Below are 18,762 nucleotides of genomic sequence, written 5' to 3'. Positions count from 1 at the left end.
GCTCCTCTGGCTTCAAAACTGCTTCAAGAAGACAACACGTGCAAACAGAAGTAGTAAAAGCAGAAAGCAAAATTACTTTCTAAGAAAAAAATGGTAAATATGGCAATAACGCAACCATGACTAAGACAAACACCACCAATGTAGGCTGTCAGGTTTATTTTCTATGGTTTTGATGCTAAAATGAAGAAATCCCTAAATGGGCACTACATCATACCATAAAGGCGTGTCACCAACCTAGATTCTCCCCTTGCACAATAAATCAGTGTACTTCCAACGCAGGCTACTTGAGCAATACTGAATCACACCAGAGAGAATCTGGGCTGCAAACACAGATGCTATATATCCATAACCAATCACTGGGATTTCCCTCCAGATTTGGCCAGATGAGGGCAATCCTAGTGTGGGAAAAGCACTGATTACAGCTTTCAACCCAGAGAATCCATCCCTAAAGCTGCCACCCATCACATAGCACCTCTCGAGGGATTCCCAGGGATCTTTATAGCTCATGTCTGCCTCAAAACTGCAAAATCCCAAAGGATTTAGCAATATAAAGAAGCAGAGCATCCCACCTCTTGAGAACCTTCCTACATTTGGTAAGCCATCTTCTTCGCCGCCTCCGCTTTCTCATCTTACAATCATATTTCCCAACATTCCTTATTCAGTCAAAGCACTGCTACATGCACAGCCTTTTATGCAAATTATTTTCTTTATTTTTATGATGTATGCAAATGAAGTCTTTACTCTGAACATTCTTTATGGTGCTATAAATGTAAGAATAGATCTCAAATTAGCCCTTTTCATTGTCAGAGCTGCACTAAAACTAGCTGAGGGATTCAGAGGCTTAAATGTGTAAGCAGTTTGGTATAAACCAACTTTTATATCTTGTAAAAAATAAGGGTCTGGGCTGAGGTATTTGGGTTTTAGAAGAAGATCTCTAAGAAAGGTAGAAAAACGGCATGCTTTTCGGCACTAAATGAGGATTAAGACAAGAAATCGGTGAGTGAAGCAACCTGTGGTTTAACAACCGCTTACTTCCTAGTATGCCGTTACCTATATTCAGCAGGAACTTCCAATGGCAGATAAAGATGGCAATTACCTATTTCAGGAGGAACAGGATAAACTGGATGATGTTAGGTCACTTTTGTTCTGACTTTGCTGTATTTTCACATGCTTAACTCGTACCTGATAGCTCACGCTGCCCTAAAAAAGGGTTACTTGGCATAGCATCAGATGCAATATCATTGGATAACCTCCACTTTTACACTGCCAGGACAAAAAGAGGTGCAAAGGCAGGGAGGAATGAGAAATAGGGAAGAACTGGCATAACAGGAGGAGATGAGGGGTGAACAGAGGCCAAGGACTGGTGTTGAAGGGGGAGCTCTGGGGTAAATACATCCTTGATTTAGCTTCTAATTGTGTATAACTCAGGCTGCTGCTGAAATGCGTTTTCTCCCCACTTAATTTGACCATCTTCTTCATGGAAAGATGGCAATTAAATCCTTATCCCACAAAGAAGGACTAAAATTCCTGCAATTGAGATAGCGGTGTACAAAGAAGGAGAAAATTCCACACTGCAGCATCAGATGAATAAGCCACATATTCTTCCCAGTGGGTATTACAGACTTACCAAGTGTTTGTTTGGTGAATGGAGGAAAAAGGAGTGGGAGATGCTAGCAGTTGCAGAGGGGCATTTTCCAGGGTTAAACCCCCTCTATATTTATAGATATGGATAACTATTTTCTCTTACTCTACTGATTTACAGTGGAATGTGGAAATGTAAAGGTTATCCCATTCAAAACTTCCCCTCCATTCACAGACTGATAAGAGCACTGGTGATGGATATTTTAATAACATCAGCATTCTTAAATCTACTTATATGGGAAAACATGAAACTCCCTGCTGTAACTGTCTTGAAGAAGCACAAGCCTACTACATTTTTGTATCCCTGGTGATTTTCATGAACACAACACAAAAAATTAGCCTAAATATGCAGCAAGGAATTGGAGGGATGAATGGAATCTTTTTGTATGAACTCTGTTCTCACTTTGTTTGAAGCAGGGAAGACAGAACTGATTGTCTGTCCTTAGGGTTTAGCTGCACATACCAGCTATAGCAGGAAAAACAATGATGCTAGAACTCTGCTTGTTGTGGGAACAGGTTTAGCACACAGTAAGAGGAAAGGTATGAGGGGTATAGAGCAGGCTTGACAAGGGAAGCAGCCCAAGCCATGCTGCCTTCTGCCTCGCTCAACAGAACTCAACATGCTCCTGCTGCTATCATTAGAAATTACTAAGATATTAATTTTAAGATTAAGATTAATTTAGACTTGACTGTATAACTTGCCTCTTACTTCTCTAACCCAGGAGAAGAGATTAACATCTCTTTGCTCACAGAAGGTTAACATCTCTTTGCTGCTTCTGAGGCCAGCCCTAAAGAAGTCCCATTTGGTTATGTCCTGTCCATGGTTCACACTGCTGGTCCCCAAGATGACTCTACTGTGCTCACATAGCATCTTTACTTCCTACAGCATCCTACCACAAAGGACGGAAGTCCCACAGCACTGAAAAGGGAAAAGGTCAAAGATCTGCTTGGGAAGAGTCTCATGGGATAAGGATGTAGAGGAAAGAGGGACTCACAAAAGCTGGTTAATATTCAAGGAACACCTCTTCCAAGAGAGCTTCCATCCCAGTGAATAAGAAGTTAGGTTAGTAAAGTTGTTTTGCTGATGGAAAACAAAAGCAGAGTGAGGCAAAGCATCTTACTCAATATCATTCTGTGCCAAGAACTGACCTGAACTCAGATCCCGATTATTTCTGTGGCGATGAGGAATCTTTCTTGCCTAGACCTCCAACTCCCCTACAATGGAAAACAAAATAAAACAAAACAAAACAAAATCATTTAGCCTAAGGTTTCTATACAGCCATTCCAGCAACGCTACCATGGAAAATCAGAGTGAAGAGTTTGCCTCCTCAAGTACAGCCTGTAGTACAGTTGGCTGCAGTAACCTCTTTGATACTCTCCCATTCTTCCATTCAGAGTCCAAATGTGGACACTTCCATGAATACATCTGCCACATCCACAATGTCAGTGGCAAAAGAAAAGAAAATCGTGTTGTACAGAAAGCATGGAACTCTGAATAAGCTGAAAGTAGCGCAATGCCATTATGCCATTTAATGAGATGTCCTCACATTGAATATTGTGTTCAAGTTTGACTGTATTGCCTCAAAAATGAAACGAAATGAAGTGAAATGAAATAAAATACAGTAGGTAAGGGGAGGAGGAGGCAGGGATAGGTAAAGAAAATGATCAGAAGCCTGGGAGGACTTAGGAACAAATCAAGACAGAAGAACAAGCTATTTCATTTTGATCAAGAGCATGACAGGATTGTGATTGGGATAGGGAGAATCTGGTAAGTAAAGTAGAGGGGGAAGGACAGAGGGAAAGGAGACTGGGGGAGCTGCAACAGCACAGCACTGTCAGAGGAGGACAAGGGAGAGATGAGCATTTTGTGTCATAGACTACTGAGTAGATATCCTAAATTACAGCTTATGCTTTTGTTTTGCGAAGGTTTGAAAACCTGTTGTCTCTCTGCACCTTAAATTAGCAGCTGAGACAGATGGAAAACATTTTACAAGTGTGAATCCTCCTTGTAAGAAAAGACAAATGAAATTAATGAAATGTAATTAACAGTAAGGAAGAGAAGCATCTACCTGATGTATGTGGCTATACTGTTCACACACATGAACGGCTGAAATAAAGTTTTATTGCAAATGACACAGCATCATGAAACACACAATTAACCTGAAGACTTCTGGCCACAGAGCTCCCTGATTTCCTACGAGGTAAGCATCAGTCTTACCTAGGCCATCCATCTCAGTTTTATCTTTTGCTGCTGCAGCCTGTTACAGTACTTCAAGAGGTTAAGGAAAGCCCTGACACAGTACAGATCATCACATCACAGAACACCCACTAAAGTGTCTTTATCCAAGATCCACAGCAAGCTGCTCTGGGTATAGAAGGTATGGAGGAAAAGCTAAATGAATCATAGAGGAGTTTGGGGAGGATTTAAGTGATTCCTAGGCTTTGCAGAAGACCATCTGATCAGAAGTGAATGCCTCACCCTGAACGCAAATAATAAAGCCTTAGGGCTGGAAGCACGTATGTGATGTGGAAAAGCGTAACCAGATCGTTGTGACTGACACCTTTATGTTCCCACTGCTCTGGTAATGAACATGCTCTGATTGTATGGGCCATGTAGAAGACACGGCTGATACTTCAGCCAAAGGATTCAGATGCATGTCTATTGTGACCTCTGGAGTTCTCCTGCACAGCAGACATCCATTGACTTACGAACCTGAACCCAATGTCATAATCAGAACACAGCTTTTCATGTCTCAAAGCAATCAGTTATGCACAAGTTAAGACTACTTCAAATGTATGAAGATGTGCTTTGACATATTTAACCTTTTCTGTATGTTATGTTGTCAGAAGTCACCAGTGTGGCTGGTTTTCTCCTACTAAGCTAATCCTGCTCAGTGGTGGAGGTTCAGGCTTTTCATGTTGTGATCACCCCTTGAGAAGATGTTAGCCTTACATTTACACTTCATCCTCCTTTCCTCAAGCTGGGCTCAGTGGTAAGAAAGCTGGAGCTGGAAGAAGGACGCTGACAGTTTAATAAGCTTTTCTGACACAGGACTTTATTATGGTGATATTCACACTGGTCAAAGATGTCTATTCTAGGACCTTGACTACATGGTCCTTATGTCCTTGACTATACGGTCCTTTATTTCCCATAACTCTGCTCAAGTGATAACCACCAGCGGTGGTAATGGATCCATCTGGTTGTGATGACTGCATCTGACTCAAAGTGGATTCAGGGGAGACACAATACCCAAGGGCTAATCTAAGCAATGTGCACCCCCTGCCAACCATAGTGCTGGTCAAGGTTTGGCTCAAGTCAAGGTTGGTAAAGCCCTCTAACTTCTGTAATCAGTATACAAATGTGAAGAGAACAGCCCCAATGTTCTCAGCATGTTCCTCATATATGGAAGAACCTCACAGAACATTATCAGTTTCAGTGATGAACACAGACTGGGACTTCTCTGCCTCCTCCTGAAATGCCGCAGTCTCTTGGAACATAGGTACTGGCCCATAAACAGTATACAGACACTGCATGAGGGAATTGGGATGGAGTAGTGATCTCTCTTTCTCTCACACACAAACTTGTTCCTCAACTGCCTGCACTTAAAGGAATTTAAAATGCAGAGCATAAAATAGATGCTAACTAAGAAAACCAGCAGCCTGCAGAATAGGTTGCACACACTCGACGGAAAGCTACTGAGGGAGGAATACTGCCATAAATTGTGTTAAGTACGGTGTGTTGAGTCAGAAACACAGTTGTGATGAAAATTACAATAGCATTTTGAAGGCAAGCCATTGCATGTCATGTACAGCGCCAAGCAGTTCATACAAGGGCTGCTCGATGGCCTTGGCAATAGTAATTACTGGTGTTTCACTCGCCCAGGAAAGTGAAGCATCCCCAGGAAAGATGCAACCTTGCTAGAAGAAATTTGGCCCAGTTTGAACAACGAGGGTGTTAAAATAATATCCACTGATTACAAAGAATCTTTGGGTCAAATTTTGCTCTCATTGCTCCCCATTTTTTATACCTAAACACTCTTGCTCCTGACCCTGCCTATCTCTGTTCATTTTATAGCAGCCTACTTCATGGCTACCTGCTTTTAGGCTGCCAGCAACATGACATCTGGTAGGAGTGCCAGCATCCATCCTTCCCCATGATTCATAAAATCACAGAATGGTTTGGGTTGGAAAGGACCTTGAGATCATCCAGTTCCAACCCCCTGCCATTGGCAGGGATGCATCACACCAGACCATGTCACTCAAGGCTCTGTCCAGCCTGGCTTTGAACACTGCCAGGGATGGAGCATTTACCACTTCTTTGGGGAACCCATTCCAGTGCCTTAGCACCCTCACAGTAAAGAACTTCTTCCTTGTATCTAACCTGAATTTCCCCTGTTTCAGTTTGAACCCATCACCCCTTGTTCTGTCACTCCAGTCCCTGATGGAGAGTCCCTCTCCAGCATCCTTGTAGCCCTCTTTAGATACTGGAAGCTGCTCTCAAGTCTCCACACAGCTTCTCTTCTCCAGACTGAACAGTCCTAACTTCCTCAGCCTATCTTCATACGGGAGGTGCTCCAGCCCCGATCACCCTCGTGGCCTCCTCTGGACTTGTTCCAACAGTTCCATGTCCTTTTATGTTGAGGACACCAGAACTGCACACAATACTCCAAGTGAGGTCTCACGAGAGCAGAGTAGAGGGGCAGGATCACCTCCTTGGACCTGCTGGTCAAGCTCCTTTTGATGCAGCCCACAATACAGTAGGTGACATAAATGCTCACCAGTTGGTTGGGTTTGGACCTTTCTGGGCTGGACTCTTCATGCTATCAAAACAGGACTTCCATGGCTTTCAAGAGAGGCAGGCTTTTGCACGCATAGGTAAAAATCAATTCATAAAAAGGCTGGCTTAAACTGGCCTGTAAATAAACCAGCTCAGCCTCAGGCTGGATTTGCTTTCCTGTGCTCTATTGATGATAAGGGAAAAATATCTCGAGCCATTTGCAGTTAAAAGGTAGGGAGCTTAGCAAGCTCAGAGCTTCTTGAATGCCGAGAATTGATTTTCCCCCAGAAGAGCTGATGGGGAATTTCTCTGCCATTTATACAGCTCTCCTGCCAGATGACTGCTTCTAGCTTGATGTAGGAAATCAGCTAAGGAAAGGAGAAATGGAGGTGTGACAAAATATGGCTTTGCTGTGCTGCTTCAGCAGGGCCAGCACCTCAGTGTAAGCGCAGCAACCACCACTTCAGGGCTGATCCTTACGTTTCAGTCCTCCCGTTGTCCACACCGATGGGTTCTCTCCGAGACCAGAAGCAACCAGTCCCTTCCTGCAGAGACAAAGATTATCTTCAAGGTGGTTGGTTGAACTTGTCTGCTCTTAGTAGAGAATAGGGATATGGACCACAGTGGGGGATGCTTCCTAAAGCACGTCAGACAAAGAGACTTGTTTCTTTTGAGCCTCTGATATCAAAGGGTTTTTGGAGTCTCTGATATCAAAGAAAGGTCACGTTGACTTAGGAGATCTAAAGATTCCTGATGTCACCTTCCTTCAATACTGAGAAGAATATATTGACCAAACTATTTTTGGAGGCCAAAAGCTAACAATGAAATTAAACCAAATGAAACTGGATTTTTCTTCTGAATCCAATTCCAGAATAAACTATGTCTAAAGAAAATCTAATTTTGGACTACAGGCCCCTTTTAGTCACCAATATTCCTGCCATCATAATGGTGACTGATTTTCCTTCATGAGGTCAAAACTGGGGCTGCTACTAAGTTTTCTTTGGTGGGAGGAAGCTTTTACCCTGAGGTACTGCCCCAACACATCCTGCAGTGGACAATAATCCTTATTCATATCTTTTTGGTTTTTCCTTTAACTGACAAATCAATTCAGGGGCTGGTAAAGAATGTGCAAGCAGGTTTCTGAATCATAATGCGTAAGACATGTGTTTGCCCCCGAGCGGCAGTGAGGATATAATTGGCAGATCTTTTTCTTCTTCACGCACTCTTAACTTGGCCAAAAGCAATCTGTCAGCTGAGAGAACAGAGAGCACTTCTTAGGTTTCAGAGGAAACTATGGCCTGTAGCTTTAGCCTTAGTTTACAGACAGTACATGAGTAATACTAGGAAGGCCAGACTGGTCCAGAACATCACCTTCCTTATGGCTGCTGTAATGAATGAAATGAGAATACCATCTTGTCTACAAATCACGGGTGAACAAACATGAGATCCATGGGAGAATGAGCAACAGCCCTCCTCTGGAAGAGACGACTTCACCTACTGCTGAGCAGTCCAAGCAAAGGGGATGCATGAAACAAGGATGTCAAGCAGGGCAAATATGAGCCCTATCCCAGACAATTTAGCAATTAGCCATTTAGCTTTCCTAATGCAATTCTCCAACACAGGAAGCACTGCTGTGACAATGGAAGAACAGGAAAACAGAGGAGGACAACAGTGGATGAACTCCTGCACCATCGCATTCTCTTGTCACTTGTGCCAAGCCCTATGTTCTCCTAACATACCTGATAAGCAAGGAGGAAGGAGGCAGACCCTGCTCTTTAAAAGTTGCTACTGCTTCTAAAGGCCTTAAAAGGAACGGTGTCACTGTCACAAAGCACAACTGTGAAGCCTTGAAGCTGGTCTATGGCTTGGGAGGCTTTCATTATGTGTTTTTGTTCCACTAAACCCAAGTTCAAAGCCCATGCGAGATGTTTTGAAGATGCCATGTCTCATGTTATGTGTGTGTATGCTACCCACAGCTGGTTTAGGCTCCCAGAATAAAGGCTGAGAAAGGGTATGACCAACCTCTATAAATAAAGCAGGGGAGTAAACAGCAGGGAGGGAGACAAGCCAGTTAAACTAAGTGAAAAAGCTGTCACAAGGACAAATGCTTGTAAAGTAGCCATAAAGATGTACAGACTGGAAATGAGAAGAAGGCCGTCAGCATAAGAGCTGTGAAGCTGTGGAACAGCCAGAGTGGGAAGGGGTGTGGGAAGGAACAAACTGATGGGTGTGAAGATAGAAACTGATGCATTTATGTTCCTAAATAATGAATACATAATGCTGGTTGTATGGACTAAGTATCACTGAGCTCTCCCCTCCTTGGTAGCACACAAACCTCAGGGACACAAACCTGGTTGCATTTTTTGAACAGCCTTGTGTTCAACACTTCCTTCTCCTTCAGAGAATCAATAAATAAAAACTTCCATAAATAATAAATCTGAGGTGGAGAAAAAACAAATGGAAAGCACCTAGAAAAAAACTACAGAATGAACCATCCTCTCACCTCAGAAGAACCAGGAACCCAGTGGCGAAGAAAGCCCTCCATGCACAAGGGCTGCATGTCATAGAATCACAGAATGGTTTGGGTTGGAAAGGACCTTAAGATCATCCAGTTCCAACCCCTGCCATGGGCAGGGACACCTCACACTAGACCATGTCACCCAAGGCTCTGTCCAACCTGGCCTTGAACACTGCCAGGGATGGAGCATTCACCACTTCTTTGGGCACCCTGTGCCAGTGCCTCACCACCCTCACAGTAAAGAACTTCTTCCTTATCTCCAACCTGAACTTCCCCTGTTTCAGTTTGAACCCATCACCCCTTGTCCTGTCACTACAGCCCTGATGAAGAGTCCCTGAGTCCCTGTAGACCTGTGAATGTTCCATCTGTTCTTACAACTTGAAACTAAGTGCATTTAACAAGTTGCATAACGCACGCAGATCAAGACCATTGACATATGATGGACATATGAGAAATACTTAGTTCAACTGGGAAAACAGTAAGAAATCAATATTTCACCTTCTTTTTGCTCTGAGAACTAAGTCCTTACAAACAATTCAGGCAAGTTCCACAAAAATGAATGCCCTTAGAAGAAGACTGACTCATTTACATTCATTTTTATTAAATCTGGAAGACCTGGGCAATTTCAGAGACTAGAAATGTAAAACAAACAACACAAACTCATTTGTAAATGCTGTAATGAGATGAAGAGTGGACTCCTGCTGTCATTTAGGGAAAAGAAAGGAAAATAAAAGAGAAAAGACAAACTAGATAGTGGGTGGAAAAGATAAATATTGTTTTAAAGCTTTAAAGAGAGAGACTCAAAGAGCTAAGCTGATTTCTTAGAATAGCTTTCTGTTTCAGAACAGGTTAAAGTGCCTGCGAGTATGATGGAATACAGTGCCACACTAGGGATTAATGCCTCTGGATCTGTATTCAGGCCCCACTTTCTCATCTCTGTTTACTTATAACACTCAGTTTGATGAGTCCTGTGATGTACTGCTTTGCTCTAAATAGCAACGACCTGATCCTGCCTGCAGCAGTACCTGATGAACAGTTTCTATGTCCTTTATAAAGACATTGATGCCAACAATTTACTACTATATTTACTCTTCAGAGCATAAACAAAGCGAGAGTACTGAGTTGTCCGAAATACAGAGAACTGCCTATAATTACAATGGCCTAAACTGGCTTTTCTCTATAACTACAATGGCCCAAACTGGCTTTTCTCTTCCTCTGGTACCTGGAGTGGAAAGCATCCCCTTCCTAGTTCTAGTGGAGGCTGTTATACTTTCTTCCTAAGATTTTCTTCCTCTGGTAGCAAGCACAGAGCAAAGTCTCTGTTTCAAGGAAAACCTGGTAGCATTTCTTTCTGCAGCAGGTGTACCAGAATAGCCATTGATGTTCAGAAATAGTGCAGAAGTGGGAAGAAAATGGCCCATAAAGTGCCTACTCAAAGATGGGGAAGTAGGAGTCAGGGCTTCTAGATCCCATTGCTGGCTCCCTAGTGATTCCTCCTGTGACTGAAATGTCTGGTGTCTAAATGCAAAGAAATCTTGGTTCAAAGTTCTTTCCTCCCTCCTTCAGAGTGGAAAATGAACACTCTTCAGTCTTTACCTTTCCCATCTTTGTTCTGATGCTAAAACTGCTGCTGATTTTGTAGAGGAAGCCCCTTTATTTCACTGACGTTACCTGTTGTACACAAGACAACAGTGAGAAGAGAACAAAGCAAGCAGAGGCTGTAAGTGAAACTCTGCTACATTTATCGTCATTTCATGGCATGCAAACCAAAGAAGAAACTTCACAAAGCTATTCATTCACTCAATTACAGTTGATAGATGTTGGCTCTTTCATTCTGGAGAATCCATCTCTTGCCACAAAGCTTGTCAATGAGTCCCTGAGTGACACTACAACCTTCACTAGCGACAGACCTCAGGGCTTCATTATGGAAACCTTTTATACTGTTCAATGATTTGTGTGTGTCCATGGATGCCACAAATCTACATGCACAGGAAAGAGAAACACGACGAGATGGTTTGGTTTCTTAGCATTTCCTCCAGTGGAGTACACAAACATGCTATTCCACCCTCACAAAACAGAGGATTGGTAACAGCCTGTTCTCAGCAACTCAGAGCAAACAGATCTAAAATGCTCATTAACTGTTGTACTACATGGTTGCCCAAAGAAGTGGTGAATGCTCCATCCCTGGCACTGTTGAAGGCCAGGTTGGACAGAGCCTTGGGTGCCATGGTCTAGTGTGAGGTGTCCCTGCCCATGGCAGGGGGGTTGGAACTGGATGATCTTCAGGTCCTTTCCAACCCAAACCATTCTGTGATTCTATGACAAATTGTCTACCTACTACAATACTTTATGCAGAACCCCTCACGCCAACTGCACTCATGAAATGGTCTAGAGTTAAATAATATGGTTATAACTAAATAATAACAGAGGGAAGGAGAAATTAACAGGCAGAAGCTGGGGAGAGAGGAGCTGTTTGCAGCTTATGCTTAAAATGAGTCAGAACAAATTGGGCACAAGGATAAAGTCAGAGCTGTAGGGAAGACCACCACCAGCAGAAACACCCTAGGAAGCACCTGCTAATAACAGAAGAGAGGGAGGAAGAGGCTGGTCTCACTTTATGGTGGGTTTTATAACACAGAAGGGTAATTTTGAACTGGATGGTGTAATGAATGAGGGAGTTAAGAGGAAATGTTTAAGGCTGAGGAGAGGGTGGGCTTTGTCTTTCAAATATGTGGAAATTAGCAATAGCATCTATTCTTATGCCTGATGAACTGGAATAGCAAAAGACAGCGATAGCTGTAATGAAGAGAACTAATTAAAATGAATTTATTATTATTACTGTCTATTTTGCAGTGTTGCACACTGATTTGTGTGCATCTATTTCATAACTAAGCTCTTCCTGTCGTGCTGCTCCCTACTCGGCAAAGCTGCATTGATGGATTTTTGACTGCATCTGGAATTACCAGGATGCACCAGGCAAAGTTGCTTTGGTTGGGGTAAATGTTCAGATTGTAAATTGATTGCTAATTCTTGCAAAGAGAAGCTTCCATCAGGGAAAACTAACCAAATCCTATATAAACAGAGAGATCAGAAGTAACCAAGGTTTAAAATCATTATGTGGGGCATACAACTGATGATAAGGGCGAGTTTGCATTGTAAAGGAGGTGGGAGATATTTGACATGTGATCTCACCCACATGAAGCCAGGCTCAGGAAGTTGGGACTGTTCAGTCTGGAGAACAGAAGCTGTGTGGAGACTTGGGAGCAGCTTCCAGTATCTAAAGGGGGCTACAAGAATGCTGGAGAGGGACTCTTCATCAGGGACTGTAGTGATAGAACAAGGGGTGATGGGTTCAAACTGAAACAGGGGAAGTTCAGGTTAGGTGTAAGAAGTTCTTTGCTGTAAGGGTGGTGAGGCACTGGCACAGGGTGCCCAGAGAAGTGGTGAATGCTCCATCCCTGGCAGTGTTCAAGGCCAGGCTGGACAGAGCCCTGGGAGACATGGTCTAGAGTGAGGTGTCCCTGCCCATGACAGGGGGTTGGAACTGGGTGATCTTAAGGTCCATTCCAACCCAAACCATTCTATGATTATATGATTGCTAGACTGCACTCTGCCTATAGTCTCACAGTGATCCCAGAAGCTCTCCACTAATCCTTACAATCAGATGTCATTGATGTGCTGGAGTGTTACACAGCACACAACAAGAAACTGCTTACCACTAGGGAAAGTCTCCTAATCTAGACAGTAATAGTGAAGCTGGAAGGAAAATACAATGAACCATAAATTCACATGGAAAGATAATGGCTAGAATTCACCTTGACAGTTCACAGGCACAGTCAGCTTCTGTTTCTTTTTCTTTTTTCTTTTTAATTGCATTAAGTGAAATTCTGATATAAAGGAGAGACTTCACTGAATTCAATAAAACTGCTCCAATTTATCCAACCTAAGCTTCTGTCTGACTTTCTGCTATGACCTATCATTATCTTTCCACTTCAGTACCCTTTATTACTCGATTCATTCCCTGTAGACACCAAGACAGAAACAGTTCTTAAGGAAGGAGGTGAATGTGATATATGCAGTGAGTTGATGTTTTACTTCACAGGAGGGGTGGGATTAATTTCATCTCATTTTAAGGACCTGGCACAGGCATCTCACCTAAATTTCTTGTCTAGACTCCCATTGAAGCCACTGGAAGTACAGTAAATACACGCAGTAGAGTTCAGGGTTTGAATCATCTGACCAAATGTGAACGCCTATTTTAGGATGTGAAATCACACCCTAAGCTCCATTGACTCTGCTGACTCACTCTCCATTGACTATGAATAGAGTTTAGGGCAACATGCCCAGATGCAGACATCCCCATTGCAGATACCTGCACTCAACCAGATGACTCCCACAAAAAGTGGTCCAGGTGAAGAGTGTGACTTATAAGATGTTAAGACAGAGAGAAAGGTGGTCCTTCTACAGGGAGCAGGATGTGGGATAGGGAGAAGCTTTCTGTTGGCTTGAGGATGGAAAGGAGGGGACAGGAAAGATTTAGCTGTTAAGTATTTTCACCACATGCTGATCATTATGGCTTTGAGAAATGCTGAGCATCCACGACACCCACTGAAGACAATGGGAGCTCAGCACTTCCGACAATCAGACACTTGCTTGTAATGTAATCTTTAATATTTAAAGGAATAAAAGGGGCGGGGGACGGGTGTTCAGACAAGTGAATGAGCTTCCTCCTCAGATGCTTCGCATAGCCCTTTCTATCAGCATTATTATTCCAGATATTATGTACAAGGGAAAACTACAGCTGGAGCATTACGTGGAAATTAAGACTGTGGAAGGTTAGGCAAATTCTGCTCTATTCCTAAGGGCTGATGCAAAGACTTGCAAAGGCTAAAAGAAGACACCTACTGTAGTTGGAAGATCGGTTTTATCTGTCTCCAAAGCCACTGTAAGAAGTTCCCAGTAGTTCACCTTTGCCAATGCACTATCCCCTCAGCTGCATCACTTGGTTGAGCTGATGTAAAAAGACATCAATCCAGAGAGAGGTGTCTTTCTCCTTAACCCCCTAACTCCCTACCACCTAATGTGCCAGTTGCAGTGCTGGATTGACTCTTCCTGAAGCCACTGAATTCACTAGTGCTAAAGAATTACAACTCCTATCTTGCCTTTTGAGGGATTTCTCTGCTGGTTTAGTAAGCTGAACTTTCTAAGCACAAGACAAGCACCAGAGCCAGTGCAAGCAAAATCAAGTATGAGATATGGGGACAAGGGTAATGTCCTCTCCCTTTTAGAGATGCTAACATGGTCACCTTAAAGAATAATAGAATGGATTGGGTTGGAAAGGACCTTAAGATCACCCAGTTCCAATGTCCCATGGACAGGGATGCCTTTCTTTGTCTAAAACCACCTGGATTATTTCACTGGCATGGTTTTCAGTGTGGTCAGAGAGAAATTGCAGCCCCACAACCTTAGGGATGAGGCCAGTGCATTGCTCACTGCAGTGAGTTACAGAGCAAGCACTACACAGGAGCCCCTGTGAAGCCCACTGTATTCCAAAGAGACAGTGAAGAGGCAGAGACTCCTGCACCTTCAGCTTTATCATCAGAATGATAATGATGCCTAATAAATCAAGAAATAGAATGCTGAGGAAGGGTGACTAATAAAGATACTGAGAGGGTTGAAGTATCTCAGGGATGTTCTCCTTGGCAAAGAAGGTAATTTGTGACTAGATGCTGATGGAGTTAATCTTAACCCAAGAGACTGCACTGAGGCTGCAGCACAGGAAGAATGGTTTTAAAGCATTTTGTGATGGCAGAGATGTTTGAGTCAGTTGAGTCTTGAAGACTTCGCAGGAAACTCGCTGAAGCAAACTGAGTCATTAGTGATTATCTTCAAGGGTTTGTGGAGGATTCACAAGTACCAGAGGACTGAAGAAGGACAAATATAGAACCTGCCTATGAAAAACAGAGTTGGCGTCGGAGAAATTACAGTCTGGTAGGGAGGGCCTAACCAATTTGTGGGCAGATCCTAAGGAAATTATTAAGCAACCGCTTGCAAATGCCCAGGAGGAAATCATAATATTAAAAGAAATAAATAAAATGCAAATGTAATATAGGAACTAATTGTAAGTAACCTAATTTCATTTCTGACTTATTAAAAGCCAGGTGACAAAGAAGGTAAAAGAAGATGCTATGAGGTGCTGGAAAATGCTTTTTTAACAGTAAGGTTAGGAAGATCTAATTGTAGTAAGGCAGGACTGATTGGTAAATCACTTTTGAAGGGTAACTGTCAGAGGCTTCTTAGCATCAGACTAGAAGCAGATCTTAAATGAGATATCTTCGTAATGTTTCTTAGGCTTCTATTAAAAAATCAAGCACTGATTTGTTTTAATAGCAAGTATACCTAAATGCTAGTGAATGACAGCAGGCTTGAGTAAATGTACAAATGTACAACATTGGAAAACAAAGGTGGAATCTAAAGTGATCTTGAAAAGGATGAACAGATGTGAAATTAGGAGGATGAAATGTAATGTGCAATCATGCAGTTTGCTGTGACGTGGAAAAAGAAGTTAAATGCACAGATATAAAACTGTCTGGATAGTCAAAAGAATACTGAACAAAATGCTGGTGCTGAAAGGGGGCCTCAAACTGCAAACACACCAGTGATGCAATGTTGTACAAGAAAATTAAATCTCATTTTGGAATGTCTTGATGGCACTATACTCAGTAAGGGAGAACAGACCTTTCAAGTGAACTCAGTGGCAGCAAGGTAAAGTACTATAGCTGCTTTTGGGCATTGCACTTTATAAATCGTAGGTATAAACTGATAATAGTCCTGGTGGAGCAACAAGAATGACAGAAGGTTCTGAACACTTGATGTATCAGAAGAGTTTGGACCAATAAACCCTCTTCTTCTGTCTTGACTTCTGTGCCTCTGTGACAATACTCTGATGCCCAGAGACAAAGTGATGCTGAGATCCCACACTTGATGTTTTGACCATCCTGACTTCTTCCTTAAAGACTTTCCTCAGACTACCTGGGCAAAATTCCTTCTTGTTGTTTCCTAAGGAGGTCTGCATTCACTGCTACTGCACACTCACCTGCCAGTTTCTCATTTAATATTGGATCCTTCTGCTTTGCTCTTTATATCATAGAATCATAGAAGAGTTTGGGTTGGAAAGGACCTGAAGATCATCCAGTTCTAACCCTGCTGCCATGGGCAGGGACACCTCACACTAGACCATGTCACCCGAGGCTCTGTCCAACCTGGCCTTGAACACTGCCAGGGATGGAGCATTCACAACTTCCCTGGGCAACCCATTCCAGTGCCTCACCACCCTTATGATGAGGGTTCTTTCTGACAGCTGCTAATCTAATCTCCTATGAGCATTCTTTCATGCTTCTTATTAGACCTGACTGGAGTGGAGTGTGAATCACACCTCTTAACTTCAGGAATCAGACTCGTCTTAGGTAGACCTACATTTACTGAGATTCCCTCTCAGTCAAAAGAAAGAGAATAGTTAACAGCTGCCACAAGGACTCCCAAGCAGGAATCAGAAGTTGGCATTCAGCACTCGTAAGTGCTGAGATCCACATCTGGGATCCACAAGCCATGAAAGATTTTGAGGAATAGGAAATAACCCAGAAAAATGCAGTAACTGAAAGACTGAGGTCTGTCCCTAAAGCCACACATCCATCTGCCTGTGGAAGACGTTGAGAGATTTGAGCTCTAGAAGTTGTATCATCCACCTGTCAAAGAGAAATCAACATCTCTGATGGCTCCGGGACATAGCTGTTTGGGGAATATGACTTTGTTAATGGGACATGTAAAGGATAAATAAAATCCCATGGTAGGACCCATGAGATGGACAAATTACTTTGGAAACCCAGTGTGCATTTTGAGCCCTGAAAGGAATTACCGCTGGAGTAGCAGGATGCAGGTTGTGGTCAGCGCCCGCATCATTTAAACCTGCAATTCCTCCCTCTACCTCTTCTTTTGTCTCTTGAGATAAAGCAGTTCAAGTGAAACCTGATTTTGTGGGGGGAAATTCACTGGCTGGTGATCAGTTTATGTGACCACAGCAGTTCCTTCTGTTTTCATCACTTATGATAACACGATTGAATCCACATCACTGATAAAAGCTACGTTGGTGCTTCAATTTGTTTGGTCCCCTTGCAATGTGCTTGCGTAGTATGACATCTGTTGGCTGGGTGCACAACACAGTGTTCTTGCTATTAGAAAGTAAAATTAAGGGAGGGAGCTAACCAGACCTTCCCAGGCTGTATTTGCCTCACACTGATGCATGTTTTTCATCCCATAAATTTGTTATGGCTCCAGCTCCCAAGCTTGAGTGAACATTCGTCTTTCTTCCTTTACATATATACCCAAACAAAGCTGAGCTGTGGGCTGGCAGTAAAGAAATGAGACTCACATTATTGGCTTTGCATTAGGTTTGTTTATAAAAGACAAGGCATATTAATCATTGATATCTACAGTGGGAGAAGCAATGCAGGAAATGTATTCATTACCAAAAGCAGGATGCCAAGCAGACTCGGAGGTGCTATGGATTGATGCACTGGCTTCTCTCTCATAAAGCAAGCTAAACAAGATTTTGCTCTAACCCAGACAGAAAACACAAATTAACCCTGTCCATTGCAGGGTCCCAACAAGCATTATAAAGCAAGCTTTTTGACTTTGAGTTGCCAAGTGGCTGAGACTTTGCACTGGGGTTTAAAACAAGGAGTAGCTCCAAAACACGGTCCCTATTATGCTCATAGAGAACATGCCTTGCCCATGTGAATGGGGTAACTGGCAGGTGAATGGACAAGCATGAGTCCATTTGCATCGCTTCTGGTTGCTTCAAATCTGAGAACTAATTCTGCCTTAATTCCATGCAAAGTCACTGAAGTCCACAGGGAAATAACTGCAGAGTGGCAGGAAAATCTGTCCTTAAGGTGGAAATTTTTCCTAAAACCAGAAGTAAGGAAACATTATCCTATTCTGCATACAAATGCTCAGGCAAAATTACAGGGGAAAAATATTTCCATAGGGATCCACAATTACGAATTCACTGCTATTAAAAGACAGCACAATTTGTGCAATTACAAACTGGAACAAAGAAAGGGACTCTGACCCAAGGAGCTTTGGGTTTTAACAACATCAGCCACTGGAGGCAAGTTCAGTTTCTAAGAGCTTCCAAAGAGCTATATAGGAAATCTGTACATATATATAGTCATAAAGAAGAAATGTGACCATAAGCTTTTAGAGGCTATCACCTACTTGTACAGACCCCTTTTAGTCTATGTTATCAAATATTGGTTAAAGGAAATGGCATGTAGTCACAGTTGCAATGTTACAATAGGACATGAATGCTCCATCCCTGGCAGTGTTCAAGGCCAGGTTGGACACAGTCCTGGGTGACATGGTCTAGTGTGTGATGCCAAGGGCAGGGAGCTGGAACAGGATGATCTTAAGGTCCTTTCCAACCCTAACTATTCTATGATTCTATGCTTTCAAAAGGCTGCTGTGCTACCATGCCGTAGGGTGGCATGGTGTACCATAAACCCTGGTTATCTGTTTAGCACTGCATGACTGAGAAAAGCAGGATTGACAAAATCCCAGTGGAATCTGAGCTCCTTATTGGTTTATGTGCTTGTGTACAATAAGTGACCCTGGAGTTGTTAAGAAACAACTCTATCTATTGATAGGGAAAATAACACAAAAAATGGCTGCACAGAAGTGATCTTCGGAAGTCAGATACAGGGTGGTTTTGCAATGTTAAGGAGAATGCTCCATGCTGACAAAGCAGTGTCCAGAGGCAGGAGATTAA

At 42.7% G+C, this 18,762-nt stretch overlaps 1 protein-coding gene across 5 annotated transcripts in view; it reads right to left on the bottom strand.

The window, feature by feature from the left end:
- The window catches only part of TSNARE1 (t-SNARE domain containing 1), a 491,630-nt gene that overhangs the window by 114,873 nt on the left and 357,995 nt on the right, over positions 1–18,762 (bottom strand). Inside the window, exon 12 of one of the 5 annotated variants that reach the window (XM_061447622.1) lies at positions 2,791–2,856. The exons of the other annotated variants lie outside the window; for them this stretch is intronic. Within the exon in view, the coding sequence (XP_061303606.1) occupies positions 2,797–2,856 (60 nt within the window). The 3' untranslated portion in view covers positions 2,791–2,796. The remainder of the gene's footprint in view (positions 1–2,790; positions 2,857–18,762) is intronic. 5 annotated transcript variants of the gene reach the window in all.

The sequence above is a fragment of the Pezoporus flaviventris genome, unplaced genomic scaffold, assembly GCF_033815535.1.
Source record: "Pezoporus flaviventris isolate CSIRO_AGI_PZ_B2104156 unplaced genomic scaffold, CSIRO_AGI_Pfla_v1 ptg000007l, whole genome shotgun sequence".
NCBI classification, from domain to species: Eukaryota; Metazoa; Chordata; class Aves; order Psittaciformes; family Psittacidae; genus Pezoporus; species Pezoporus flaviventris.
The sequence above is the reverse complement of the archived record's forward strand: the minus strand, read 5'-3'. Positions and strand labels throughout refer to the sequence as shown.